The sequence below is a fragment of the Copidosoma floridanum genome, unplaced genomic scaffold, assembly GCF_036245765.1.
Source record: "Copidosoma floridanum isolate Cflo_tuat_1 unplaced genomic scaffold, Cflo_Japanese_pri ptg000014l, whole genome shotgun sequence".
Lineage (NCBI taxonomy): Eukaryota > Metazoa > Arthropoda > Insecta > Hymenoptera > Encyrtidae > Copidosoma > Copidosoma floridanum.
This window is the reverse complement of record NW_028321891.1, coordinates 2640690-2660143: the sequence shown is the minus strand read 5'-3', so window position 1 is coordinate 2660143 and position 19454 is coordinate 2640690. Positions and strand designations below refer to the sequence as shown.

Below are 19454 nucleotides of genomic sequence, written 5' to 3'. Positions count from 1 at the left end.
TAAAACGCACATTTAACCTTTACAAAAGTCATGTTTATACACCTACATATGTATAAGCAGCAGCGGCAGGGATTTTTACAGGTTAAATGTGCGTTTTATCACTTTAAAAGTATGGTCTTAAGCTTCATGTAACGATTGGATTAGGAAAAAAATTAGTTACAATACTGTTATACCCACAAAAACACGTTATTTGCCAGCTTTTACAGAATTATAATCGTTTTAGGCGTAAAAAAAATAAAAACAGATTTGTCCCCATAAGGCCTTTAATTTACCCCGACTCGGGTACTTATATGTATCGAAAGGCACGTGACGTGTTGGATGCCATGTAGAACCTATTTTTTTTTTGTTCATTACAAGCCTCATCATGCATGGGGAGCTAAAACACAATGTACATACAGTAATTTTTCAATTATTTTTATTAAAAATGTATTCTTGCACATTGCACACCATAATAAACCTTACAAATATACATAACAATAAGCATTATCAAGCAATGCCATTTAAAAAAATATCGTGTAAAAAATCGATTCATCCGTGTGTTTTTATGTATCGTATATATATATATCATACATTATATAGTTTTCGACCTTAAATAATTTTCCCTTTCCCTTGTGTACATCTAACACCAAAGTGATGTGTTAGTATGACCATTAGATCATTAGAAGACACTATATATCTTCGATACATTTGCTATCTACCATCTAATGTTATTCGATAAGCAAATATACTTTTGAAATCTGCATTCAATTTGATTAACATCCAAGTCCACCCACACTCAATTGATCACGTATAAGCATATGAGCTCGTAATCTCAACCCCTGCATTTTGACTGATAATCTCAAATCCACAATCGGTAGGTCAGCCGTTTCGAGTACAAAAATGTTTCACAAATCAACTTAAACGAAATTTACAACTTTGCACGAATGAGCGCGATCTTTTTGGCCGCTCGTCGTTGAAGGTCCGGCAGTTTCATGGCCAACCCCATGTTGCCCTGAATTTTGACTTTGCCCATAAAGAAAGCCTTCTGCGGGTTCAATTTACCAGAAATAAAGTCCAAGATGTCGGTATCGCTGATGGTAAAAACCACGTCGGGCTTCACCTTGCCGTTGTACTCGATGCTCCCTTTGCCAGTTTTCGCGTCGATCACCCAATAACCGACCGAACCTCCCGGTCCGTCGGTCACTTTGAAACCGTAAATACCCCGCATCCTCTCGATGAGATTATCCTCGTCTTCCTGCATAGCGATTTCCAGGGCCTTGAAGAGCACGTTGGCCTTGAAGCTGTCTGGGTTCGCCGAGTACTCCATCTCCTTGGCCTTTACCTCCTTGCGATAGAAGGTGCTCTTCCGCGGGAAGCCCAAACGGTACAGAGCGACCACCGATGCTCCTCCCAAACCGATGTTCTGCTGCAGAGCTATTACAAAAAAGGAAAAATTGCACTACCTTCGATATAATGGAATAAAAAAATAAAAAAACTACGGTGGTTCTGGCTCATTTAATACGCACCGAGTTTTGCACCGGGCACCTGCCGTTTGCCAGCCTCCCCTCTGAGCTGCCAACAGAGCTCGGTGCACTGAGCCAGCCCCGTGGCACCGAGAGGATGTCCCTTGGATATCAAACCACCGCTCGGATTGATGACGTATTTGCCGCCGTAAGTGTTGTTCCCGGAGTCGATGAGCTCAGCGGCTTTGCCGGGCGCGCACAGACCCAGAGCCTCGTACGTTATCAACTCGTTGGCCGAGAAACAATCGTGCAACTCTATCACGTCGACGTCGCTCGGCCTGTACATGGTGTTCGTGAAAAGCTTCTCCGCTGCGTTCCTCGTCATGTCGTACCTGCGGACATTGTAAGTTTGATCGTTGGATTAAGCCTGGGATCGTTCAGCGATCGATCACTATCTTGATCGATTATATAGGCATCGACGCGTTGTACTTTAAAAAAGAGATAAAGTATCTGGCGGTTGATGACACGCACCCGACTAGGTTCATGCAACTTCTTTCGGAAAAGGTGGTTGGCAAATCGGAGGACATCTCCATCCCCACGATCTCGACGGCTTGGTTCTCCAGTCCGTGCTTCCTCACGAATGCCTCGTTGGCCAGGAGTACAGCGGCCGAGCCGTCCGACGTAGGGCAGCACTGTAATTTCGTCAATGGGCCAAATATCTTTGGCGACTTCATGATCTGGTCGAGGGTGTACTTCTCTTGGAACTGGGAATTGGGATTGTTGACCGAGTGCAGGTGGTTTTTGTAAGCGATTTTGGCAAAGTGCTCGAGGCTCGTGCCGTACTTCTGCATGTGCTCGATCATAGCGTTGCCGAACATTTGAGCCGCGATGGGACTCTGGTTTATCCCTGCGAGAAGAGCGATTACAACCATTGGAAACGTACAACAAACGAAAAGAAATGAGGGTAAATTCACCAGCAATGTCAGCCATGAGCTCGACGTGTTTGTCCATGGGGTTGGCCCGGTCCATGAACTTGCTGGTGAGGGAGCCGCGCTCCATCTTCTCGAAGCCAAAGGCCAGGACGCAGCTCGCGTTCCCCGACTCCACGATCTGCTTGGCCAGCATGATGGCGGTCGATCCGCTCGAGCAGTTGTTGTTCACGTTGTAAATCGGGCAGCCGCTCAGGCCTACCTCGTAGAGGGCCCTTTGGCCCGAGGCCGAGTCCCCGTACACCCAACTGGCGACCGCGGCGTCCACGTCCGCGTAAGGGATCTTGGCGTCCGAGAGGGCCTTCGTCACCGCCTCCTTGGCCATGTCGGGGTAGTCAAAGTCCTCCCTGCGGCCGGGCTTCTCGAACTTGGTCATGCCCACGCCGATCACGTACACTTTTGGTTTCTGAACCATCGTGCCCCTCTGGAATGAGAAATTGACTCTACGCTGTGCCGCGTGTGTTAGGATTTTTTTTTTTTTTTTTTTTTTTTTTTTTTTTCATGGAACATTGAAAATTAACTTACTTTTCGGAATCGAGCGAGGAATCAGTTGGTTGGTCCCGTAGGAAAAGGCAATCGCTGAAATAATTACATCGTACATTTATTACCATTCATGATTTACGCATGAGTGTACAGGTTTTGTCATATTCAAGGACAAGAGGTTTTTTTTTTTCTTTGCCATTTTTTTGTCTTTAAGAGAAGGGGATAAAACGTTTACCTGTTTACATGTAACTAAATATAGATTTTTTGAAAGTAATTTTTCACTGTTATAAAAAGTCAAGATTTCATAAATCATTATTAATTTGTTCCTTCATTTTTTTTTTTTTCTCTTATCAAAGACGAAATATAATACGTATAAAGTCAGTGTAATTACGAACGCGGCATTTAAGTATACATAAGTAGTCTTGAGTAACGCTTGAGTGGTGGGCAATAATTGCAACAGATAAAACGATACGTGCGCGTATAAAATATATATTTGTTGCAAGGCAGCTAAATAATTTAGAAAAGCATTTTGGTACCATATAAAAAAACGGAAAGGAGTGTAAGGAAAAGGGGAAAAACTCACATCCTGCAAAAAAAGTACGAGACTCGCGGTCAACGATGCAAAATCAAAGAGAAAGCTTTTATGTAGGTTCTGCAGATAAGTAAATAGCTGCATTTCGCTGAAGCTACGGAGTGAAAGTATCTTTATAGCTGAACCCGCGAGCGAGTGTCATACAAGTATGACTTTTTTGCTCAATGAAGCAACCACCGATGTAGAGCTATGATGCTCTTTTCGCATAATGTGTCATGTTAATGAACTAGATTGTAGTTACTCACACACTAGCAATTCCGTAAAAAAAAAAATTTCCATCAAAGAGTTTGTTTCGCAGAATAATGGAATAATAAAAATCGTGAACATCGAGCAACGTGTGGCACACTTTCTTCGACCCTTATCGAGTTTTCTAGGTAAATGTTTTTTGCGACGACCTCAAAAAAATTAAAAAATTAATATGTTTCACTACGGGATTCGGCAAAAAAAAGTTTTCTCTGGTTTTGATGCTTGTGGCATAAAGAAATGCGTTATTTGTGTGATTTTCGAATCAAACAACTGTGAGATGACAAAATCTTTAAACACTTAAAAAAAACTTTTAGAACTTGCAACTTTGAAAGGCTAAAAAAAAAGTGTGTGCCACGCCTCGTTCCTTCACCAATTTTTCCACGCTTCTAGAAGCATGTGCAAAACAAAAAAATATTCGTGTCCCAAAAGTGCGAAATTGTGTTTTTGTTTTCAATTTTTCGAGACTCTTCGCCGGAGTTTTTTGTGGAATTGCTCACGAGCGCGCTGGAGTAAACAAGTGATAAGAAATTAAAAGTCTCACGGAGAGACACATACAGAGGGGAGATAGGCAGACATGTTGGATTCGCATATATTATACTCAAGTATTTGCGATTAAGAAAAATCGAGATGGTAGGAAAAAAAAACAACAATCAAACAAGCGGCCATCGATGACGCTTCGACCACAATGACAAAGCTGAACTGGCAAACAAGTCTCTGTACGGTCGAGAGTATCGATAGCAAAAAAAAAAAAAAACATAAAGAACCGGTTCTCTCTCTCTCTCTCCCGTTAAGTGTGCAAGTCTCGAGTATCAGGTCTTTTCGCACTCTCAACTTTTGCATGGAAACGAAAAATGAACCAAGTGTGCAGGAAAAACAAAAAAAAAATCAAACCCACCTGCAGTGATGGACGGATATAGGTGTAGAAAGCGGAGACCCTTTTCCGCAAAGACGATCGGAGGATAACTGCGATCTGCAATAAATACTCGTGTCCTTAAGAGCGCGTTGATAAAGCGACGATGACTCGGATGTGTGTATAGTCGTCCACAGGAAAGATATACTTGTTACTTGTCAATTTCAGTAGATAATAAATATATACGTATCTAAGATGCGATTGTGCGCTTGGTCTGCGCGTCTACGCCCGACTACTGCTGCTGTGCTATTCCTGCGAACAAAACATGAACTATGGCAGGTATGCAATATATTCGTGTGCATGACCATGCAGCGTTAGTGCAGTGTACCTTTTTATTTTGCAATTATTGACTGCGGCGCAACAACACCGCTAGCGCCAATGATATTGTTGAATGTCCGTGAGGTGGTGAAAATTGGAATTCTCGGAATCGGGGGTATTGGGAAAAATAGATTTTTGCCGTTATTTTGATAAAAATCGAGGGTTGCGCGTGTTGAAATTTACAAGTATAACGTTACGATGGTTTTATGAAATACGTCGGAAACCATTACTTTATGTGAAGAAACATACATTTCAGAAAAATCTGAATTTTCTGAAAAATTTCTGAAAAATCGGTTTTTTCTGTACATGGTATCACCATCAAGATGGTTCCAATTTTCGCCACCTCGTGAGATTTCAACGGGTATACACATACAGTTCTGGAGCTATCCAACCGACCATTCCTTACTCGTGAAAGTATATCATGCCAGATGGCAGACTCATGGAGTACGTGTTTAAATTGACACAAAAATTGAAAGTTGGAGAATAAATTTATCCTAATAATCATTTTTTATAAAAATACTTGAATACTTGATGTAAATAGCTATTTATATATGTGACTAGCAAATGCGTTAAATACGCGTTATAGACGAAATTATTTTACTGGATCATTTAAACAATTTTCTATACTATTTTACATCAGAGGTGTCTGATGATTTACCAGAGCAAAAAATACAACTATCGATAACACGATTAATTAATTAATTATATGTGTATCAGTAAGTAATCAATAAGTTTGAGTTTCAAAGTTACGCGCTGCGTGTGAGCCTATCTGCTTATCGATATATCGAACATATTCGATTTAAAGGTTGCGGCAATTTTTAAATTGTGTCTGCATGTGTGCACACACACACCAGAGACCGTGTGTAAATCTGCCAAAAACCACCATCCTTCCAAATAATTATCATTCGAAATTGCTCCGATAACCGATTAAGAGTACTTGTCCCCACATTAATATCTAATGATTATTAGCCACTGAAAATTCACACCATTACTGGGGTTTGGTCGTTGTGTGTGAAGATTGTGAGCAAAGCTTAACGAAAGTCTCGCAAAGAGTGCAGAGTATGCACTATGCAGCTGACACATGCCGACGAGATGACAGTCGCTCGCTCGCGGGATATTCTCTCGCGTGTACGCGAGCTTCGTTGTTCGCGGATAACACAATCCCGTAAAATAGTACTGCCTCGTTTCCCCTCTGCGCAAATCTCATAAAGTCAGGGGGGGAAGAATCAGCGCACGCGGTTTCTAGTATACGCACGATAGGTATATGTGATCGCCGGTATTATTTGTGTACATAAAAGGTGCGAATACCCTCGGGAATCGATGAGGGCGTCGAGGAAAACATCAAAAACGACGCTTAGTCGTCCGCCAAGCGGCTGCAACGAAGGACGCGGCGTGCCTATATCTACTCCCTGGTGGACGCATGTCGGCTACAAAGGAGCCTGAACCAGCGGACGACGAGGCCCTCATCTCATCAGCTGCACCCAGTTTAGCCCGATAATGGGTAAGTTTTTTGTAGTGTGTAGTAATATTCATAGCATTGTTGACGGGACTGTTGTGTTTCACCAGCTAGCAAGGGTGGAGGAGCTTGTATTTATTGCCTCATAACCTTTATTGTCGTTGATGCTGTGTGTGTGTGTGTATATATATATGATGCTCTTGCAGCTCTCGACGGTTTATGTCCTCACAAGTATATACCTATACATGCACTTTCTCATCTTCTCGGCGCGCCGGCGGCGCAAGAGAGAAAAGGGAATCTCTGTACGCCTCCGCTTTTTCGGCTTATACCACCGCACATACTTGGGGGTCAATGCACGGCTTATGCGGGCCATGTACCTAAGTATTTATGTGTACTTTCTTTCTTCTTTGTAGATGATGCGCTGCGCTTGTTTTTAGTTTCCTTCGTAAAAGGTAAAGACGAGTTCTCTGGACCCCAAAGCACATAATATAAGGTACCCTACACCGTATGACACCTACGTAAATGTGTGCCTGTGTGCTGACATACGATCGTCCTTCGTGTCTGCCTTTGTTTCGTTCGGAGTCTATACATGGGGGTGGTATAGCGTATGACGAAGCAGGGGTAGTTTTTCAAGTGCAAGGTACTGCTGGGGTAAAGACTACCCGAGATGTGGCACACGCGTGCGGGACTGCTTGTTTCTCGTCGTCGTCCCCCTTTGCACGTACATATTTGGTATCATCTGTGCGGGTGGGTGATTTTTGGAGCGTGTCGCGAGACAGGAATTTTGCGTTGTGTGTATACTTATACCTCTATGTATGTACTTATATGTATAGGTACATGCGCATGTTTCGCTTTGCACAAACAGAAAGTAACTGCACGAACGATGATTCATTTTTTTTTCTTCTTCAAAGTACTTATATATGTTCGCTTACATTGGATCAATAACGAATAAGTAAGTTGCTTGCTGGTACACTCGACTATAATATATTATATATTATATATACTTACTTGCACACTTTTTCGGGAGACGTTCGTTTTACTTTTTTGCTTTGCGTTGAAATTTCACATAAACGCAGCGCGTACTGCACTCGAAAGTAATATATTAATATATAGTTGGAAGAAAACAATCGCGTTGCTGTAATATTATCAAAGAAATGTTCCACTTTTCCGCGTAAAAGCATGAAACGCTTGTGTATTTTTATGCGCCAGGTATTAGATCGACCTTGAAGAAACCCATTCGCCAAAGCGATTAGATGATGCACGCACAAAATATACCAAGCATATAGCCGCAAGTAACTCTAACGTAATTTTTGCTTCCATCGTTCATTCATCCATAAGTGATGAATTTTTAACGCACCGCTCTTTTATATTCCACTGTAAACCCTATAATCCGCGTGAATGCAGCTTTTCTCTTACCCAAGACTCTTATATGTTATTCACATCAACGAGCTTTTTTGTCTCTGTTGCTGCGTTCAGTGTCATTTCAAAATGAAAAGCCCCAAGGGCACAACGAAGACGACCAACTCGCGAGATGTGAAAAAAAGAGATAAGGCGCGCATTGTGTGCACCCCACCGGGAGGAAAAAAGGAGCGCAGCCGATCGCTTTTGAGGCGCGAGTTTTCCTTTCGCCGGTCGCCCGAGGGAATCGACGAACCTTTTGTTGTCGCCTTTCACTCGCTATGTGCAACCGTTAATACCCTCGCCCCCCCCCTCTTTTTTCCCCATTAATCGCCAGCGGCAGCCCCCAGGAAGCGACAAAGTATGCCAAAGAGTACGACCCTCTGTCTCTCGCTCTTTGTTTATAAGCACTCACGGCTCTCTCTTTCTCTCTCGTGGCAAAGCAAGTATCGGAATAATGGGGCTCGTTCAGCAGCAGCGAGAGGGAAAGGAGCTAAGGTCTCTTGTACATATTCGGGCGAATAATCGATTTCGCGCGGTGCCGCCGACGCCCGCGTTCGCTGCTCCATTATTTCGCTATATACGTACAGGAAAAGAGAGGGGCTGCAGCAACGCGTGCACGAGAAAAGTGGGACGTAATTATAAAGAATGTGCCGTGTGCATACACATTTGTAGGGTGGTGGTACCTATAAATATACATGTATATATGTACGTTTCTGAAGATTTTTTTTACCTTTTCGCCCCTGCATCGTGCACTTGGATGACGGAGGTACTTATACCTACTTCCGTTTGATGGATGCATTACTTTGAAGAACGCGCGTTTTGGATTTTAACGCGTTCTCTTTTTTTTGCTCCTCTGCCGCTCCAAAGAGATCCAAAACGGCGAGAGAGCTGAAAGGTTTTCTAAAACCGGACTACGACTTTAGGCATACAAAAATAGACCTCTCCCTTTTTTTTCGGTCTCGTTGCAATGGATGCTACACACAATAGATTCATTGTGATGCGCGATTTAATCGTCAAGTCGCGATTAGTGGTTTTAATAGCTGATGAGTCACGCGATTGCCGTATCCCTGTTGTGGTGGATGTATCCTCCGAGTACACGATTGAACAGCTAAAAATACCTGTTGGCGTCTAAAATTCGTTTTTTTTTTTTTTTTTTTTTTTTTTTTTTGTTACCTCGAATTGAACTTATGGATATTTGCTTTTTCTAATATATATAAATACATCCTCTTTCCTTTAGTACCTGTCATGTAATGTATGTAAGTATATTATATTCTAATCGATGCGGACACCCTAAAATGCACTTTAGCTGCTTCAATGCGACACGATTGCACACGTGCCTGTTACTTGTGTAAACATCCTTGGCCGTTCCAATATGTATATATCTTACATTTAATGTGTAGCGCGAATTTTCGATCGAAATAAAATGTGCACACCGCGTGACGTGCGGATGGAACATCAATTCACGCGTCAAATCCAAATGTTTACTTATATACCATGCGCGTGTAGGTAAAGCATTCAAACGGAGGCAGAAAAATAAATCCGAAAAGCCAAGTCTTTTTCAAGCAAACTAGATCGGCTTTCCCGGACGGGGACGTCGTGACTTCCGGGTTTTCCGAGCGCATTATTATAAAGGCGACTCTCACCGGATTTATGAGATCACAAAATACAACCCGCGAGGGTGCAGTGACGGAGCTACATATATAGATGTATACACGCGTATAGGGAGAAAGAATAAGCGTCTGTCAGACGCGCTTAGAGCGAGATCCTGTAGCAAGTGCATATTCCACTTCCACCGCCATGTAAGTATATATTTTCATTTTCTATTTAAGGCCGTGGTCGCCGACGCGACGGCGGGGCGTGCCTTTTTCGTGCGTATATATGCGGAAATCACGCGGCGCGACGCTATTCTGATGAACCCAAGGTATAGATGCGCTTCGCTTTGTCTCGTTTACTCAAAACGGAAGTTTATTTTTTGTTTTCGGGATAGCTCGATGGCCTTTTTTTTTTAAATGGTGCTTTGTAATTTTTTTTTCCCCCCATTGATCCTATTGTGTTTTTGGTGAAGGAGGAAACGCGCGCACGGCTCGGTGACCCTTGTCTTTTATTTTGTTTATCAATGCACCGCGGGGATGGGATTTTTATGCGACACGGGTACACGGATGAACGACTGCTGTGCTCATATTTACGTATATATTACGAGGTATCGAAAAGCTCGGGACCGATGACGAATATACTTACGTATATATACGTGTATAATCGGGTGTTACTTTCACTTTCTCGAGAGATTATTCGCTCTCCCGCGCCTTCCGCTTCTTCGAGCATCTAGTACACCGCGGTATAGGCTATATACTTTCGCTTTGGATCGGGATTGCATCGAAAAACCTCTTGCAAATCCTGACTCTTTTTTTTTTCGGTTTGTATTTGGCTCTTGTCTCAATTTGCATCGTAGTTAGATTTCTTACTGTTTTTTCGCTTACTCGGTATTAAAATTTTTCATTGGTCAGCCAAGTTTTTTAGAATTATTTTTAATTAAAAACTCTTTTGTCGAGTTAATCGCGCGTTTTGATTGTATGCTGGAAGTCGAAAAATATCAACAATGAAACAATACATATATTAATCCTGTAACTATAACGTAAAATTCGTTATTGAATTGATTCGTGTTTGCGTGTGTGGGTGGGTGGTCCTGAAGGAGATTACTCGTCTCTTGAATTTTTAATTGGTTGTTTACTTAACGGTACGGCCGTATTCGATATACGCACTGCATAGGTGGTCGCTTCTAACGCTTGTGCGAGATTATTCCAGGAAACGTTTCTTTTATACGTTAATCGGGTCTTTGCTTCGTAGTATACCTAGAAGTAATGTATAAAAATAGATAATCATATACACGCTTAACAGTGAGCTTGTAATGAGCTGTTACCCATTAATGTGAAGTTTTTGTTATCGCTACAATTTATTCTAATGAGTTCTAAATAATACTTGAGTAGCCATCTCTATCATTCAATCATAACGTAAGTACATAATGTGAATTTCGAAAATCATTTTTTTTCTTTCATTGAACACCGATTTTTGAAGGCCTTTTCCGTTCTTTATTTTTACTTGGAGAAAATAATTTCAACAGACACTTAGCTAAACTCCATACTTGGAGAGACGCCTATATTTTTTCGTCGATACCCCAGAGTCCGCCAAATCTCACGAGATGTATATAATTACTTCGTCGCATACCTACCTATACAACTAAACGCAGTTTCTTCAATGCTATACACCAGCACAATAATGCAGTTAGATCACTTTACATGGCTTTGAAGGTCAAATCCACTGTACTTACATGTTTTCAGTTGACTTTTAATGGTTTTACGTTTCCGTTAGGATTACGTTGCATTTTTTGAAAATCTACTGTATTAACACGCTGAAGAAAAAATGTATATTTATTATAGGTTCAAAATTTTTCCTGTTTCTAGTTACATATTTATATTCTGTTGAAATAACGTTTACGAGTAATTTTTTATAAAAATTTATTCAAATCAAACAGTTGCATGTGTATATGTTTCGAAGCTCGCGCGTTCTCACAGTTCAAAGAGTCGCAATTACCATTAGCGCGCCACAGACAATGCCCAGAATTTGCATTGCGAATCGCGGAGCTCGGCAATACATTTAGAATGTCGAGTGTCGCCGCGTCATTCGTATTCCACCGATGTCGATCTTTTATTTTTCAACAAAAATCGTCCTTTCTCCCAAAAAAAAAAAAAAAAAAAAAAAAACTCGACTGCACGAGGCCCCCGAACCAAAAGGCCTCCACTCCCCAAGGGGCACAAGCGTCGGAGCCGATTCTCGTGAATCTTTAATCGCCAGATCAGTAGACAAATCTACCTATACGTGCACAGGCACCTGTTGCGCGTCGCATGAAAAAATTACTCGGACGTACTCTCCAAAAGAGCCGTACATATATAGGTACCATGTTTGATCTGAAATTAAAACATACCTCCTGCAAGTATGTGGGTACAATCGTTCGAATAGTGTCGCTTGTGCGGGGTAAGTCGGAGAGAGGGAGAGTGCCCCACTAATCAGGTGACGCGTGTGCCGGAGCGTCGTTAATTGCCTGTTTGCGTTCAATTTATCAAGTGGCGAGGAAGAGGAAGTAATATAGCTGGCTCCCTGTGTGTCTACCTATGTACTTACTTACTCCTCACTCGTGGCGTTGTTTGCCTATCATAACGCACACAGCCGCATTTCTACGGGAAACAAAAAAGTCAAGTACAAGTAGGTATACACGTGCCAAACATATACACCATAATAGCAGCAGAGAAAAAAAGGGAAAAAGAAACGCCGCAAACCGTAAATACACTGATAGGCACACTCGAGTACCACCTAGAGGTATACTTTACCTGAATCCTTTGCAGAGGTGGTGGCTTTTGTGCTGGTTGATTTTTGTCGATCGAGACGCCTGCCGTCTAATTCGGAATAATGTTACTGCAGTGCTTGAATACGCGCGATTCTTGCACAGGTATAATCAACGAATTTTCGACGCTCATTGTAGTGGTGTTTTTTCATTGTACATTTGGAAAAGATGAATACATTAACGAAGGATGCGCATCTTTACGATTTATGCTTGCAGACGGACACCTCGGGATGTCGCGAAACACGGGTCCCGGCTTGTACGAGTTTCTCATGGAGGCAGAGCTACAACAGTATTATCCTGGAATCAGAGGTTTCTCTTCCTTTTACATTATTTTCTTTTTTTACTATATTTTACACACGAAATATTGATACATTCCATGGAAATAAACGTTTTTTTATACTGTACATTTGACACTAATATGACACTTTTCCCTGATATAAATCTTACAGCGTGACTCGTGGTATACTTAATCCAAATTTATGAAATACATGTTTTTCTTTCATCGAAATTGTTGAAAGTTACTCTGATAATTTAAACGAGTCGAAAATAACTAGTTTGAAGATACTATTCACTTTCAAACCAAGTGATAAGTCACAGTTTTAATTAGTGAAAAAAACCAAGCACTATTTCAACGGAGCTGTATAACACTTTTTTCCCATATTCTTTTAATTTTATTGAAAGTATTGCACTGACTCCATCAGTAAATAAGATTTTCTTAACAAAAGTTAGTGAAAATATCGGTGGGAGTTTATGACATTTTGTTTAATAGTTTTTCACTAGTTTGCTAAACACATAATTATGAATATACGTGTTGTGCAGGTGATCTGAAAGTCCAGAACACGGCTCAGCTAAAGTACGTGACCGAGGAGGACTTGTGCGGCATCGGGATGACCAAGCCCGAGATGCGAAGGCTCAAAAAGTACTTTCAAAAGCACTTTCCCCAAAACTACCTGTCCAAGTTCAAGAAGATGCTGCTCCCGAAGAAGGAGGAACAGCTCCCGGGTAGCCTGACGATGCTCCCGGAGGAGCGCCAGGACAGACCGCCCGTGCGCGTACCCAACAAACACATGATACCCGCCGATGCGATAATCGTCAACAAAGAACTCGGTAATCACAGGCTACTTGTGGCGCTGTTAATCTAAAAGACGTCGTGGGGCAAACAATGTTAAATTATCTTATTATTTGTATAGGAACGGGTGAATTCGGTGTGGTGCAACAGGGAGTCTGGACAAACGACGGCGAGCGCATCCAGGTGGCGATAAAGTGCCTGTCACGCGAGCGCATGCAAAACAACCCGATCGAGTTCCTGAAGGAGGCCGCGATCATGCACTCGATAGACCACGAGCATATTGTGCGCCTCTACGGCGTCGTCCTCGACACGAATTCCCTGATGCTTGTTACCGAGTTGGCGCCCCTGCGCTCGCTCCTCGAGTGCCTCAAGGAGCCGAGCCTGCGCGCCAGCTTTCCCGTGCCCTCGCTCTGCGACTTTTCCGTCCAGATAGCCGACGGCATGCAGTACCTGGAGGCCAAAAGACTGATACACCGGGACCTCGCTGCCCGCAACATACTCGTTTTTTCCAAGAACAAGGTCAAGATCTCCGACTTTGGGCTCTCGAGGGCCCTCGGCGTCGGCAAGGACTACTACCAGACCAACTTCAACGTCAATCTCAAGCTGCCGATAGCTTGGTGCGCCCCCGAGTGCATATCCTATCTCAAGTTCACCTCGGCCAGCGACGTTTGGGCCTATGGTTAGTACACATGTTTAAACATTCGAGCTGCTGTTTCTACCAATGATACTCACATTATATACCTTTTACATACTTTTTTACCACCCCTAATCGGCAAACGCTTCAGGTGTCACGCTGTGGGAGATGTTCAGTTATGGCTTCCAGCCGTGGGCCGCGCTGACGGGACACCAGATTCTCGAGGCGATCGACGAGCCTAACTTCCAGAGACTCGAGCAACCGGACTGTTGTCCCAAGGACTACTTCAATCTTATGCAGCAGTGCTGGCAGCACGAGCCGAACAAGCGTCCCAAGTTCTCGGAGCTCATCTGTCTGCTGCCTGACCTCAAGCCCGAGCAAGTGCAGCCGGTCCAGGACAACTCGGAGATCGGACAGCTGAATTATCGCCAAGGCGACGTCATTACGGTGCTCGACAAGGGCACTGCCAATACGGCGCTCTGGAAGGGCGTCCTCAACAACGGCAAGACTGGACTATTCAATCCAGCGCACACGATAGCCTACCTGGGCAACAATTTGCCGAGTAACAAGCCCGGAGAGTTCACTCGAGGTGACGGCAAGAATATATTCTCGTCGCAGGTAATTTTATCTCTGAGTTTTATTTACAAGTAAATAGGATAAGCGTAGGTGCGTGATGAATAATTTTTTTTTTATAATTTCATCAGAGGAGAAAAATACGCACAGACATGATATCCTCTCCCCAAGGAGACCTAAAGCACACGGGCCACGTTGGCTTAGACGGGGCTTACTTTGGGGACATAAGTTTTCTCGGAGGCAAGTACACGCACTTGCCGCGCCAGGTTGTGACTCCGTACAAACCGCAGGAGGACGCGACCGACAATAATTCTAGTCAGTTGGCGAGTCAGGACGTTGTGATGAGAAACGTGGACAGGGATGGAAATCGGGAGAGCAGGAACATGCAGCACGTGTCGCGTGACTCGCAAAACAAACATGGTAATGTGTTTGACCAGTCGCTGCTTGAATATTATAAAACTTTTGAAAGAATAGCATGTTTAATGTTGTATACGTTTTTTTGCATTTACTACAGATAGCATATGGTCGGAAACGTGTTCGGACATGTCGCAGTTGAACTCCGGAAATGCGTCCAATAACATGACATCCAGTATGGTAAGCAGTACCGACAGCAGTACTATTTGCGGCGATCACGAGTATCACGAAATCAGCGACGAAGAGAATCAGGACAGCCCTTTGCGATTCGATAAGCCTCTTAGCTTCGATTTCGGCCCTAGTCTCCTGGACGAGATGGATCAAATGTTCCGATCTCTAGGTATTTTTTCGCTAAAGGCGATTAGATTTCCGTGCGAATATTTTAATAATGTATATTCTCCGATTTGAAGGATCGTCACCGCCGCCCCCGCCGCCGCAAAGCCATGCAGTGCCAACAGAGCACGAATCGAGTAATGCCAGAAACGAACTTCGGGAAATTCAGGCGAAACAAAGCTCAAAAAAGAAACAAGCGACCGTGAGTCCAATAAACGTACAGTATATATTTTTATTTTGTTTTTAGTTGGATTCATTTGACTCAAAAAAGTTTCATTGCTTATTCGTTCGTCATTTATTTTATTAATCGTTCTTTCAATGAATGTTGTCTCGCATTCATATTATATACACACATGTTCATGTTTTTGTGGCTTTTCATATGGCAAGTTTAAAAAAAAAAAAAATAATAAAATAAAACAAAACAGCAACAACATCGCAATAGCATATAGAGAAACAGATTTTTCGTGAATTCGCTGTCATAGGCTTCCACACAGGCTTCACCCTTTTATTTTACCGACATTGTGAATTTTTCTTCCCTTTTATGATGATGAATGATTGTAGTCTCAGTTGATTCACACGATCGTCACTCGAATAACAAGTTCATTATTTCTCACGTTCCAAAAGTGAGATAACCAATGATTATTATCTTTAAAAAAACAAAAGTAAAATCAATGCCGGCAAAATTAAGTAATCATCATCTAAGAAAGTAAACTAAAGCACCGCATCACCGCCTAACAACGCTCACATCCTTGATGGACGTCAGAAAAATAGCCAGTGTCGATTGTATGGCTCGGTTACCGCTCGTGTCCCAACAGGTGAAGCCAATATCGGCGGCCGATCAGAAAACACTGTACTCGGCGATTGCGATGGCCCAGGAATTGACGGCCCGTTCCATGACGGACCTCGAGCATTCCCAGGACGCGCTTCACTCGCCCCGTACACCCGCTAGTCCCACGCGACGGCGAAAGTTCTCATTTAAGTTGCCACACCAACACAGTCCAAAACCCGACAGACGACACTTTGCCGAGGAGGCTGCAAGTATACCTGACATTCAGGTATAACACACTAGTTTTTTTTTATAATTTGCTTTATTTTAGATTATTCTTTTACCTTTTTTATTTTTAGTTTGGTTTTGGGTTTAGAAATTAACATTTATTTTCATCTAAGATAAACTCTATTTAATTTGGCTTATCTCACAGCTTACGAGACAAATGTCGTTACATTTTCTCCTCCAGCAACGATAAGCCAAAATTTTTACGGTTTCCTTTTCTTTCTACAGATAGTGTTTTATTTCAAATTTTCATTTCTGTTAATTTAATCATTTTACATATTACACATGATAACACATGAAATAACCATATATATATATTCTAATGTTTCATTGTTATGAAAGTACAAAAAATAACACAAACAATAATCCTGGTTATGGAACGGCGCTAATTCTTGATGCCAGACATTGATAAGGTCTTATGTAAATTTAACCTTGCTCGCCATCTAACAGCATTGACACAAAGTAAATCCTCAAAAGCTCTTTTAAATTTCAATTTTCACATCATACGGATGATTTTTTGCCCTTGAAACTTTATAAGTTATTCAATATTGTGTTTTCGTTTATTTGTTCAATCAATGTAAAGGCGTAATATTTTTATCTGCATTGTTTTACATCGAAATCGTATTAATCAACGAGATAATTAACGATATTAAAAACAATATTTACTTAATGTAGATAAGAAAGTTGTGCCTTTACATTGGAATGCTTACTAATCTATAAATACTAATGCCATTTTACCCCCCTCGTTTCTCCCTGTCATCCTTTTTTATTTTTTTACTTTGAATTTGTTTATTTATCGTTACAAAACCCTTCTTTACACGTCACCCTATTTTTACTTTCTCATTATCTCTTTTGCATCCACGTACACTTGCTTGCTTGCTTTGCATATCAATATGGTGTAAGCAAATTTTTTTTTTTTTTTTTTTAATTGTCGCCTGCAATGAAATGGTCCTTGGTACTAATTAGTGGCTTTGCACGAGCTTACAATCCCTGTCCTCGACCGTATCCAGTATAGAATCCTTGGGCGCGCCCTCAACCCTCAAACTCCCCCTCTGGGACAAGGCCTCTGCCGAGTTCTGTTTCGCCAAATCTCGCGAACTCCTGACGAAACCTAGTGCCTGGACTTACGTGGACGACGAGTACGACGCCCATATTCTAAACAACGCAGCCATGAGACAGAATCTCGTAAAATCGACCGAGTTCCTGGAGAACGGCAATGGCCACCGAAAGAGCATCGCCAGCTGTCTGGAGTTCGAGGTGCAGCATCACCAGCACCAGCAAAACGGAAAAGCCCATGGCAACGGCGTGAATATCGATTTTTCCCAAGAGCCGAAGCGCGTCTCCACCAGCTACGTGGATCGCTACTTCGAGCATCCCAAGTATACGGACGAGGACGCCTCCGTGGACGGCGACGAGATATCGTACGAGGACGAGCAGAAGATCAAGGAGCTCGAGCAGTCGTGCCGCAACGCTTTCTTGGCCAATTTCCCGGAGTTTGGCAGGATGCTCAGCGAAAACCATCGAGCCGCTCAGGCAAGCAGAGAGGCCGAGTCGTCCACGAAAATTGTCCAGCTCAAGTACGACACACTTGCCCACCTGGATCTGGGCACAAGGCCCAAAGCCACGAACAGCGATCCGGTAGCCAAGGTGAGCATGAACGAGCCGTCGAACGCGCAGGAGCTGCAGCAGAGAGCTTTCCTGGGCAGCAGTCCCAGGCACCCGAACCACGATCTCCAGAAGAACATGTACAGTGGCTCGTCGGACAGCATGAAGACGACAGTGCCGGACAGTCCGCGCTCGAACCTGGAGGCGATGAGGATCAACATTCAGAGCTACAGAAAGTACAACGAACAGAGCAGAAACGGGCATCACCAGAACAACGGCCACGAGAGCGGCGGTCACTACCCCTACGCCATATCCAACAATCCTCTGTTCATGCTGGACACGGAAAAGCGAGATTCGCCGCTCTACAGCAGCTCTGAGAGCCTCAACGTAAACTGCGTCCAGCGAGCCCGCAGAATGTCCGACGTCGAGCTGAACTGCAACCGCTCGATGGATCAGAAGCAGCAGCCACACATAAACTTCAAGCCCGCGGGGGACAAGCGCCAGCGCGAGATCATAGGTCTGGAGTACGTGAAGAACTACTTGGACTCCAAGAAGAACCAGTCGAGCTTGAACCTGGGCTTTGGCAAACTCACCCAGAACATGATCCAGCTGGGTAAGAGCATCGCGCAAAACACCAGGAACACGGTTAACTCCTCGCCGCGCAACAGCTCGAACAACCACGTGACCCCGCCGCCCCAGAAACCTAACCACCTTGATCTGAGCTTGCCCCTGCACAACAGTTCCACCAAGCAGCTGTCAGTGAGTCCGACGATCCATCAGCGCATCCTGGAACCACCGAAGCTTTATCAGAACGACCGGAAGATCGCGAGCATTGCCAAAACCGAGATATTCGTGGAGAAGCTTCAGTCGACGACAACGACGAGCGTCTTTCGGCCGCGGACCTCGTCCCTCTCGGAGAACCGTCGGCCGCAGCTGAAGCACCTTCGGCGCTCCTTCCACCAAGGAGCTAACGACTCGAGCGAGGACTCGGACTCGATCTCGCACTCGGAGACGGACATCCGGAGCAGACTGAGGCTCAAGCGCCGCCACCGGCGTATGTCTCACAATCTGCGGTTCAACTTCAAGAACCAGAAGGCCGCCGCCGCAGCTGCCGGCCATCAGAAACAGCAGCACGCGAATTTCCTGCACCCGGACGCGGCTCGTGGTTTCTCGAGTCTCGAGCTGAGCGGCAAATCGCCGCCACCCTCGACGAGCTTCCTGAATTCTTTGTCGCCGCCCTTCTCAACGCGAAACAACAACGTGGTGGCGACCTCCTGGCCTGAGAGCGCGCCCAGCTCTAGCATCACCTTTACCAGCAACTCCGATCTCGACTCTGACACCAGTTCCGAGTATCCCGAGTTTAGCAGTGACGTGCTCACCTTCCCTCCGTCCCCGGCTCCCTAGTCAAACGCCCCCGTCCCTCATCATGTTCCTCGAACGTCCATATGTGATTCGAGCTACGTGTAAATTTTTTTTTTTTTTTTTTTTTTGTCATCACTACAGATCGTTAAAGACGCACTTGGAAGTACTAGTCAGATGGAT

General features: G+C 43.7%; 2 protein-coding genes across 3 annotated transcripts; one reads left to right on the top strand and one right to left on the bottom strand.

Annotated features, from left to right (window-relative positions):
* Window positions 1-400: 400 nt before the first annotated feature.
* ScpX (Sterol carrier protein X-related thiolase) lies at window positions 401-4880 on the bottom strand. The gene is made up of 6 exons (XM_089591865.1): window positions 4648-4880; window positions 2957-3010; window positions 2417-2879; window positions 1974-2349; window positions 1506-1834; window positions 401-1413 (listed from the first exon to the last, which is right to left on the bottom strand). The coding sequence occupies exons 3-6, from the start codon at window positions 2844-2846 to the stop codon at window positions 908-910; spliced, it is 1641 nt and encodes a 546-aa protein (XP_089447991.1). The 5' UTR covers window positions 2847-2879; window positions 2957-3010; window positions 4648-4880; the 3' UTR covers window positions 401-907.
* Window positions 4881-6158: 1278 nt separating this feature from the next.
* Window positions 6159-19324, top strand: Ack-like (activated Cdc42 kinase-like). Of its 2 annotated transcripts, XM_089592228.1 has the most exons (10): window positions 6159-6481; window positions 12450-12542; window positions 13053-13340; window positions 13424-13981; window positions 14088-14554; window positions 14641-14929; window positions 15024-15263; window positions 15334-15458; window positions 16072-16311; window positions 17274-19324. In XM_089592228.1, exons 1-10 carry the CDS (start codon window positions 6478-6480, stop codon window positions 19314-19316), a joined length of 4347 nt encoding a protein of 1448 aa, XP_089448354.1. In that variant the 5' UTR covers window positions 6159-6477; the 3' UTR covers window positions 19317-19324. The 2 variants fall into 2 exon arrangements, with proteins under 2 accessions (XP_089448354.1, XP_089448355.1); XM_089592229.1 differs by lacking the exon at window positions 16072-16311.
* Window positions 19325-19454: the final 130 nt, after the last annotated feature.